Here is a 10952-nt window from a genome sequence, read left to right on the forward strand (position 1 = left end):
CATTTGTAGCATCTCAAAGGAACCACTGGGCAACGGGGTTTGCCCCATCCCACAAGGGATACCTTTTCCGGTGCTATATTGCTGACAAATCAAACACCGATTACTGATACTCTGGGCAAACCCCTGCATTTTAGGGTGCCACCAAGTGTCCAGCAACAATCACTAGTCCCCAGAGCTCCACAATGAGTTGCAAAGTGTACACATTCAATGACCCATAAAGCCAGTACATCAGACATACAAGTCTGATGTGCTGGCGTGGTCCATAAAGAGGAAACAGAATCATATGTACAACCTAACCGTTTCCACATTTGTTTATCACTCTCAGGAGCGTCCTCCTGTAACCTTATGACGTCTTGGATGGTTGGCATTGACTTGTCAGAAGCAGACATATTTATAGTAGATCGTTTAGTCTGACTTAACATTTTAGGCACCATCACTTGATGAATTTGCGCGGCTGTCCGCGCTGCACAATCTGCTCGTTCATTACTAACGTCAACTGGGGTCTTACCATTTGTGTGGGCAGCACATTTAATAACGGAAATCTGCGTGGGCATAAGAAGGGCCTGCAGTAGGTCATTAACTAAACCCCGGTGGGATATTTCCATGCCTGCCAAGGTAAGGAGTCCCCTATTCTTCCAGAGTTGTCCGAAGTCATGAACTACCCCGAAAGCATATCGGGAGTCAGTGTAAATATTTACCCGATGATCTACCCCAAGTATACATGCACGGGTGAGGGAAAAAAGTTTGGCTTGTTGAGCTGAATAAGGGGTCTGGAAAGCTGCCGCTTCTAGAATCAGACCATCTTGTTCTACGATTGCATAACCGGACAATCTCCGGCCAGTGGGGCTTACTAATGCACTGCCATCAACATACATAATCATGTCAGGTTGTTCTAATGGAATATCACTCAGATCGTCCCTTATTGTGGTAGTTTCCTGAATCAAAGCTAAACAGTCGTGACCAGGTGCGTCCTCATGGACAGGGGGGCCGCTAAGAAAACAGGCTGGATTGAGAGTGGTACAATATTTAAATGTCAGATGTGGATTGTTCAAAAGGTATATCTCATACCTATTCTGACGAGCTGCGGTAAGATGCAGAGTCTGCAGTTGCCTCAGTAGTGCGATGACCGAGTGGAAGCTATACACCGTAATATCCTGTTAGAGAGTCATATTGGCAGCAGCCTGCAAACTATTGTGTATCGCTGCCAAGATCTGGGTGCAAACAGGGTGGCCCAACGCCACTGGGTCGAGTTTGGAAGAGTAATATGCGACCGGCCGGTGCTTGTCCCCATGTTGCTGGGTGAGTACCGCTGTTTAACATCCTTCCAGAACAGTACAGTGTATCTGGAATGGTCGGTCGTACAAGGGCCTCCCGAGGGCCGGTGCTTGTAACAAGGCCTGCTTCAGGCAACGGAAGGCCTCGAGTGCCTCGGTGGTGAGAGTAAAGTTCCCCCCTTCACTAGTGTAAGGCGTCAGCAGCTTTGTATCGACAGCGATGTTTGGTATCCACTGTCGACAATAATTCACCATACCCAGCCAATGATGAACCTCCTTGGCTATTGTAGGGGCGGGGAATTGGCATATTGGTTCAATCCTACTGGGTTTGAGACTTCTTTCTGTGACTGTAAGTAAAACTCCTAAGAACTTAACCTTTCTCTGAGCCACCAAGACCTTTGCTTGTGAGACAACATAACCCAACGAGGATAGGTGGTTTAATAATTGGATCACATCATCCCTATTACTGGGCTCGTCAGGACTTCCTACCAATATGTCATCTACGTACTGCACTAGAGTGGAACCATGCTCCAATGTCAAGGCCTGGAATTGGGTCTGCAGACATCTGGAGAAGAGTGCAGGTGAGTTGACGAACCCCTGTGGCAGTCGGGTCCAGGTATACTGCTGTCCATTGTAAGTGAAGGCAAACAAATATTGGCTAGGGACGAGAGCATGTAACAGCTGTACAATGGCATTGATTGAACGTAAATCCTGTACTAATCGGTACTGGTCTGGTTTGGCTGGTTTAGGCACAGCAAGTATGGGGGTGTTACATTCTGATTGGCAAGGGACCAAAATACCCTGTTGCAACAGCTCTTGAATTAATTTGACTATAGACGGAGCTGCTTGGGATTTCAGGGGGTATTGCCGAATGGAAGGTAGCTTTACATGATCCTTAATCATTACCTTAATAGGTGTAACATTTGTCTTTCCCACTTGTGATGGGTATTCCGCCCAGACCTGTGGATTGACATATTCCAAAACATCATGTCCCCAGTGATGCTGCAGTCGAGTGTTAATTGTTTCAGGGACCTCAAAATATTTTATGGCAGTGCCGTCCGGCATGACTTGAAGTGCGTACTCTGTTGGATCCGAATGATCCACTGCCCTCCTTACCATTTGCTCCAGATCCCTGCCATGGTACTGGTCGTGGACCTGACGTGTAATATGAGGGCTTACCGACGCTGACTGTGGCCATAAATGTGGTGGTATTGTAACAAAATCGGCTGTACCTTCTTTTCCCGTGACTGTGGCTGTAACCTTGACTGGCCATTCGGTCCCAATTAATGGCCGATATTTGTCCTCCAACTCCCTGTTTTGTCCGGTTCTGTCATAGGCCAGGGTAACGTGATGCAGTGAATGTTCAATGTCTAATGTCCACCACTGGGGGCTGATAGAAATATAGCACTGTTGTCTCATCCTCCATGATTTAACCGTTACCCCCTCGTCTCCGCACTCTAGCTGTAGCTGGAAGATACACAGTAAATCTCGAGCCAACAAGTTACAGTCCAATCCAGTAGTCACTACAAACTGATGATCTGCAGACTTATTCTCGTAAGTGACTGTCACAGGTTCAGAAATAGGATACTCACACACCTGTCCTTGGAACCCCGACAATTGCTGCGTGTGGTCGGATAATGGTAGTCGAAGTTCTGATTGCACTTCGAGACATGGCTGCTCCAGTGTCGATTACAAATGAGTGATGTTGATCTCCTATCTGCAGAGAGATAATAGGTTCCCTGTCCGATTGGAGAGTCCTTATGACTAAATTAGCTAGTCAATCCTGTGTTGGGAAAGGGTTTGCCTGGGAGAAGTCAGTGTATCTCGTCTGTCCTCCCCTTGGTGGGTACCCCCTACTTTGGGTCGGATAATCTCCTTCTGCTGCCTGTCTTTTAAAGGGGCATTCCTGTTGCCAGTGATCTGCACGGCCGCAATTAAAACATGCATTGCTCCCTCTATATCTGCCCCGTCCTTGTCTCCCAGTAGGCCAATGGCCCCTCAGAGGGGGCGGCGGTTGTAAAGCTGTTGATGCATACGGTGGGCCATAAAAAGGAGCTGAGGGTCCCTTTGGGTGGGTTTGATATCCTCCCCCTCGCGATCCACCCACCCAAAGTCACAATATTGGGGCTCCTGCTGGTAAACTACCATTTCTGCCGCTTGTTGGGGTCGCAGATCATCCTTTTTCATTACATACTCAGTCTTAACCTTTGTAACTGAGCCTCCTTCCTGGCCTACACCCTCCTTCCAATAAAATCTAACTGCCCTTGCCATCTGGGAAGGGTCGTTCTCTGTCCAATTCATGTTATTACATTTCACAGCAGTAGCCACAGAAGGTGGTAGGCAGTGCATTAACATAGCACAATATTGAGGGGAATTCTGACCATTTTGATATAGCAAGTCGCCTGACTGCCCACGGTAGGTTTGATTAAAACGCTCCAGAAATTCCTCTGGCTCTTCAGTCTTCTTAGGTTTTAGGTCTAAGATAGCAGAAATATTTATGGGCTTTTGAAATGTGCTATTCAACGCATTCAGGATCTGTGTCCGTCTATCATCGTCTAACGCATGGGCTTGCTGGAGTGCGGCGTGGCTAGCATAATTCAAGTGATTAAGATAATTGCGGTACTCTGCTGGGGTTAAAACCTGCTGGACTAGGGCCCAGAGGTCCCTAGAATCAGCGTGATAAATTGAGATGGTAGTTCTCAAGGAATCCACGAAAGCAGCAGGAGATTTTTTTCTATCTGGGATTGTAGCCATAATAGCCATCATCTCACTGGGTGTCCATGGGAGGTAAACGTCTATCGTGGGTTGCGCCCCGGCAGTCACCGCGTCCGGGTTTGGTATCTTCCTAATCGGCAATTGTCTCCGAATCTCACCAGGGGGCACTCTAACTATTTCCTCTGGTTCTTCCAAGACTTCGACGTCCCTCCCTGTCACTGGAGGGAGTTCTTTCTCTTCAAAATCATCTGTTGCAGCTCCCTTTGTTCTCGAAATTTGCGTTTTCCCCTTGGTCTGGAGGGATTTAGGTGGTATGCTTAATTGTTTCTGGTTAGGATCAAGCCCTTCTCTCGCTGTCCGAGACCTGGTCCTAGAGCTAACTGGGCTTGCGGAACGGAGCTCCTCTTTCTCTACTGATCGTGAAGATGGTAAATCGGGACCCTAACTATCAACCAAAAGGGCTGGAGTTACTGGCATGATTGGAATCTGGGGAGCAGTGACTGGATATAAATTATTATACTCTGGTGGTTCTGGAATTAGTGCAGACAATGCTACAGGTGCAGTCGGAACTTTTAGTGACATTTTTAAATTATTGAATTGATCATTTTCTGTCAATTCAAGGCCAGCCATTGAACTACGTAGCTCATCTTTTGTTTGACCCGAGCCTTTCCTGTCTCTACTTGCGCGTTTTTTGAATACAGGTCTTGAAAAAGGAATGTGCAATGTTTTTTTTGTTACCCTGTTCACTAATTGGAATTCCCATTTTAAGGGCATTGTCCTGCCAACTTGATAACATGATCTTATCTCTTTCCTCTTGACAATATTGTCTCCATAATCCAATTAATTATTTAGCTTTCATACTTTGGCTCTTTCTTTTTTTTAAATTATATATATGTATATATTTTTATTTGCTTATTTATAACCATTGGCAATTTTTTTTCCCTTGGCAAAACGATTGAAAAGGTTCTAACAGTGTTCTTTTAAAACTTAAAAATGTTTGAAAATTCAAATTGAATTACTGCAACTTGCAAGCTTAGCTCTGATCTCAACTCAAAACTAAATTTACGATTTGCTTAACACAAACTTGTATAACATTTACAACTTAATTAATTCTTTATCTTAACAATTTTTCTTTTAACAAGTTTTTCTTACATTCTCAAAAATGTTGGCAAAGTCAACTGTCATCTCCAGATTTACACTTTTTAAAATGGTGTCAGTTATCTTCTTTAAGTTTCTATTAATTCACAAATAAAATGAGATAAACCTTATTTCAAGTAAGTAAAACTTAAGATTCTGGCAATTTCAATCAATTGCTTTCGAAAATAATAACTTTTATCAAAGAGGTGGAGAAACCCACTGGTTTCCTTTAATTAATTCAAAACGTAACTTTGCTGGAGTTCACTGACTCAAAGGAAAGGTATCCGATTACACTACAGGCTGCTGCTGTTATCTCAAGGCCTGAGTGAGAAGCACTGTCTGTCGTCTTTAACTTTGGCTGCTGCTGTTAACCCTTTGAGAGACTTCTGCAACCCTTTGAGAGACTTCTGCTTCAACCAATATGCAGCATTCCCCACAATCTCAACTAGTCCTCAGAACTGCGCCCTTCGCCACCACAGTCCAAGGGTACAATTTTAGCTTAATCAACTATAGATTGAAAACACTCACACATGGAGTTGAACCATCTTTTTTAGATGTCACATCAACCCATAACCTAACCTTAGCTGAATCAGAACTCACACATGGAGTTGAACCATCTTCAGATTTAAAAACACTTATTTAACTGACCCCTCATCTGCTGAAATCACATCAGTCGTCAACAACACAATTAACCCAAAACTGAACTATCAATTATGATATCCCATCAGTTTAATTTGCTAATTCCCAGACTGACCTTTGATTTCGTCGAGACAATCTTTCCGGACCAACTGCGAGTGGCCAGACTAATCAGACGATAAGAAGAGGGGAAAAAGCAATGCGCGGTGATTTTCCAGCTATACATTGTGGGCCCCTTCTTCCCACTCTCCCTGTTCATAATCAGTCTAATTCTGATTTCGCAGTTGGTCAGAACCGTCTTGAGAAATCCCGGGTTTTCGGCACCAAATGACAAATCCCAAATTTCTTTACCCGTCAGTCTGGCCTCAATAAAAGTCGAGATGGATTTGCAGGTATAGCATTAGTTATTTTATTTGGCTTGCAAGCCTGATTCATCTCAGAGGCATAAGACACATCCAGTCTCCTACACCCCGGAAAGCGAATGAACAAAGAGACAAAGGGATCTCTGCAAATCAATTCAAATGGTATCAAGTTACACATACACGATTCCCATAGGTCATCCTATACCCCTCCTGACCTGGTCAGACATTCTGATTGGTTCACTTCCAATCCCTTCCTCTGGCCCCTATTACCCAGCATCCTTTTCTCCTCCTTTGGTGGACACACCTCTTCCTTTGCTTTGCCATGCGGTCTGAAATCCTTTGTCTGTGAACTCACCAGAATTAGACTGGCCTACCTCTACATTACATTGACTAATATCTCTAAAGTAACTATTTTATATCACATTCGTCAGGGTGTCCTCAACATTGATGCTGAGCCCCATGAAATCTCATGGTGTCGGGTCAAACATGGGCAAGGAAATCTCATGCCGATTACTGCCCTCCTTCAGCCACCGAATCAATACTCCTCCAGGTTGAACATTACTTGGAATAAGCACTGAGGAGGTGAGGGGAGGGATGGGGTGGGCATTCAAGGTACTGTGGGTGGGGGAATGCCCATCACCAAGACTCGCTTGGTACCACCACTGAGCTGTCTGAGTCCTGAAGGAGCTCTCGCTGCCGGACTGGGCATGCGGCAGGTAGTGAGGGAACCAAGAAGGATAAGCACACTCGACCTCATCCTCACCAACCTACCGGTCGCTGATTCATCTGTCCATGATTATATTGGGACCACTGCGCATCCTTGTCTATTTTCAGGTTAGCAAACTGTACCTAATGGAGTGTTGCAGGGATCAGTGCCGGGGCCTCAACTATTTCCAACCTATATCAATGATGTGAATGAAAGAACCAATTGTGTTTCTGCCAAACTTGTTGATTCAGGGATAGGTAGGAAGGCAAGTTGTTTAAGGAGGATACAAAGAGTCTGAAAAGGGTCAGATATGTTCAAGTGAGTGGACATTAACTTTAGCAAATGGAGTAAATGTGGGAAAATGTGAGGATGCCCATTTGACAGCAATAGAAAAACCAGAACATTATTTAAATGGAGAGAGTGCAGAATGCTGCTGGACAGAGTGGACTGGGTGTCCTAAAATAATCCCAGAAAGGTAACATGCAGGAACGGCAAGTAATTAGGAAGGCTTTTCTGTAAGGGGGCTGGAATATAAAATATAGCCTCCATTGTCCTGTCCATCACTGTGCTAAACGGGATAGATTCAGGACAGATCTAGATCGAAACTGGGCATTCATGAGGTGCTGTGAGCCACCAGCAGCACAATACTTAAACACAATCTGTAAGCTCATACGCCAGCATATCCCTCACTCTACCATTACCATCAAGCCAAGGGACCAACCCTGGTTCAACATGGAGTGGAGGGAACATGTCAGGAGCAGCACCAGGTTTCCCTGAAACAGATTCCAATCTGGTGACCCTATAACAGGAGACTATAAACGTGTTAAACAGCAGAAGCAGCATGCTCTCAGCAGGGTTAAGCGATCTCACACACAGCGGTTCAGATCAAAGCTGCAGTCCTGCTACATCTCCGTGGTGGTGAATAATTAAACAAATCACAGGAGGAGGAGGCTCCACAAACATCACTGTCCTCAGTGATTGGGAGACAAGCACATCAGCACAAATTGAAATAAGCTGAACTAATTTCAGTGCTGCCTCCATACGGGCTGGTCGACTGCAGTCTTTTCCCAGAGATATGATATGATTCTAGGTGGTCCGCAGAGCAGAAGTTTGTAAGGATCCTTTTTTTGGATGTCCTTGTATCATTTGTACTGACCACCTTCATGTGACTCATCCCAGTGTGAGTGCGTTCATGTTCAATGAGATTCTGTGATCGTTTAAACAGCTTCCCACAGTGAGAACAACTTAACTGCCCCTCAGTCCGAACAACCTGGTGCTTGACCAGATCCCCAGTACAAATGACTGGGTTTTGTGTTTAGTGATCCTGGGTTTGTTACCAATACCTCCCCTGGATGCCAAAGCTCACTCAGACACATTGGAAGTGATGGGGAGCTGGGCCTTGGCTGTGAGAGTAACTGAAGGTGTGAGAACTGAAATAATCCCGAGTTAGAAAGGAGGAAAGGTCACAAAAATGCAGCAGCCAGTAACAGGACACCAATTAATCTCTTCTTATCCTGGTGAAATGAAGGTTTCAATAGTGTGTCTGAAACAATATTAGTTCACTTGACATATATTCAGAAGATTAAACTCCAGTCCAGTTATACGGATTACTAACATCAGCAAAAACAAACTCCAACAGTCAGAATGAACATGGTTCAGTGCTGGATGTGATTAACAGCAGCAATAACAGCAGAATCCAAACCCTGCAGACATTTATCAACCTGTTGCTGTGTCAGATGAGCTGTCCGAGTAAATCCCTTCTCATACTCAGAGAAGGTGAACGGTCTCTCCCCGGTGTGCGTGTGCTGATGTGTCAGCAGATGGGATGAGCGAGTGAATCCCTTCCCACAGTCAGAGCAGGTGAATGGCCTCTCCCCAGTGTGAACCCGCTGATGTCTCAGCAGAACACTTGTGGTTTTAAAGCTCTTCTCACATTCAGAACATTTGAAAGGTTTCTTATCTGAGTGAACAAGTTGGTGTGATCGGAGGCTGGTTAAATAAATGAATCCCTTTCCACATAAGGAGCAGGTGAATGACCTCTCCCCAGTGTGAACTCGCTGGTGTTTCTGGAGGCCAGATAACTGAGTAAATCCCTTCCCACACACTGTACATCTGAACGGCCTCTCCTCGTTGTGAACCCGCTGGTGTATCAGCAGATCACTTGTGGTTTTATAACTCTTCTCGCATTCAGTACATTTGAAAGGTCTGTTATCACTGTGAACCAATCTGTGAGTAGCGAGGTGGGATGATCGTGTGAATCCTTTCCCACACACAGAGCAGGTGAATGGTCTCTCCCCAGTGTGAGTGCGTTCGTGTTCAATGAGATTCTGTGATCGTTTGAATAGCTTCCCACAGTGAGAGCAACTGAACTGTCTCTCAGTGCGAACAACCTGGTGCTTGACCAGGTCCTCGGAGCTTTTAGAGTTATCACAGTCTGACTGGTTAAACAGCCTCTCATCAATGTGAACTTGCTGATGTGTCAGCAGGTGGGATGACTGAATGAATCCCTTACCACACACAGAGCAGGTGAATGGCCTCTCTCCAGTGTGACTGCGTCGATGCATTTCCAGCAGGGATGGGTAATTGAATCCCTTCCCACAGTCCCCACATTTCCACGGTTTCTCCATTGTGTCTGAGTCCTGGTGTCTCTCCAGACTGGATGATCAATGGAAACCTCGTCCACACACCGAACACGTGTACAGTTTCTCCCCGTTATGAATGATGTGCTGTTTTTTCAGGCTGTGTAACTGGTTAAAGTCTTTCCACAGTCAGTTCACTGGAACACTCTCACTCGGGTGTGTGTTGTGTGGGTCTCGGGGCTTTTCCAGTCACACTGATGTTTCCACAGTCAGTTCACTGGAACACTCTCACTCGGGTGTGGGTCTCGGTGCTTTTCCAGTCACACTGATGTTTGAAATTTTTTCCCACTGACAGAACCAACAAACATTTCTCCTTCCACATTCAAGGACCGATGATATTCAGGTCCTGATGAATTAAGTGACTCTGTCAGATCTTGATGTGATGTTTGGTCTGAGTACCCCATCTGCAAATCAACGTCCTCTTGTACCTTGTAAAAGACATTGACAGTGTCAGTGTTACCATTAGTACAGGATAGAAATTCAGAACAGACAATTCCAGTTTCTATGGGTTTTTTCTCTTGTTTCCCCAAACTTGTGGTCCAATCAAACCTCCTTCTCAACTACACCAGAATGTTGTTTCCAGTGTCTATGGGACATTCTGCACCCTGAGGTGGCCGCCAGTGTGGAAGGTCTCAAGTGTTCCGGTAGACACCGCACCCTCCCTCTCCAGGACAACCCAGGGACCGACAAGACCAGAGAACAGGGGCCGACAGCCGGAGTTACCCCCTGCCGATCTACAGGCTGCTGCTTTAACCAGGTCCAGGAGCAGACCCTCTGACTTACCCAGCCCCCTCCACACTGGGCAGTGATTGGGAGCGTGGGGTTGTAGTGCAAACCAAATGGCGAAGCAGTTCCTTCAGGTAACGAGACGGAGACTGCGACCTCTCACTGGATATAAATATATGGCCCAAAGACTCCTCTGGGCGGCGAATATCCGGTGCAGCCCGAGAGCGGGGCATTGATTTTAAAACGTGTTGTCCCGGTCTGGGGGAAATAAAGACCCGGAGCTGGAATCGCGGGACTTGCAGAGTCTGATTCTGGATTTGAGGCCCTCACCAGGTGTTTAGAAACCCTCCCTCTCCAGATCCGGCTCCATCGTTCCGTCAGAGTTTCCGCATCCTTCCCGCTGCAGAGGCGACAAATGAGCGACTCTCCTCATCCCATTACTCGCTCTGCGCATGCTCCCATACTGGTCACTACTGCACCTGCGCAGCATATTCCTCTGATGTGAATGGGGGACATTCATTACCGCGGGAATGCTGGGTAAATACAACCCCATCGAAAATCCTAATTAGTGACTCGTGATCTTTTTTGCTGTGATGTGGATATTGGGGGGCAATGTGCACAGACCCTTCATTATCCATTAGAAAGATGGAGTAGGAATTGGTGGAGAATTTCAAATGCCCTAAAGTTTTCCAACACGACAGCAGAATCCAATAGCTCCAGTCAAATGTAAACTCAAAATGTGGGGTGGCTGAGTGAA

The 10952-nt window shown here is 45.8% G+C and overlaps 1 protein-coding gene across 2 annotated transcripts; it reads right to left on the minus strand.

Annotated features, from left to right (window-relative positions):
• Positions 1-6147: 6147 nt before the first annotated feature.
• On the minus strand, positions 6148-10688 carry LOC140418301 (uncharacterized). 2 transcript variants are annotated; one of them, XM_072501769.1, is made up of 2 exons: positions 10526-10688; positions 6148-9897 (listed from the first exon to the last, which is right to left on the minus strand). In XM_072501769.1, the coding sequence occupies exon 2, from the start codon at positions 9455-9457 to the stop codon at positions 8486-8488; it is 972 nt and encodes a 323-aa protein (XP_072357870.1). In that variant the 5' UTR covers positions 9458-9897; positions 10526-10688; the 3' UTR covers positions 6148-8485. The 2 variants fall into 2 exon arrangements, with proteins under 2 accessions (XP_072357870.1, XP_072357869.1); XM_072501768.1 differs by having other exon boundaries at positions 10253-10688.
• Positions 10689-10952: the final 264 nt, after the last annotated feature.

This window comes from Scyliorhinus torazame, chromosome 5, assembly GCF_047496885.1.
Source record: "Scyliorhinus torazame isolate Kashiwa2021f chromosome 5, sScyTor2.1, whole genome shotgun sequence".
NCBI lineage: Eukaryota > Metazoa > Chordata > Chondrichthyes > Carcharhiniformes > Scyliorhinidae > Scyliorhinus > Scyliorhinus torazame.

What these genes read in the sequence shown, in the direction of transcription:
- LOC140418301 (XM_072501769.1), bottom strand. Translation starts at nt 9,457, where the DNA reads ATGGAGAAACCGTGGAAATGTGGGGACTGTGGGAAGGGATTCAATTAC.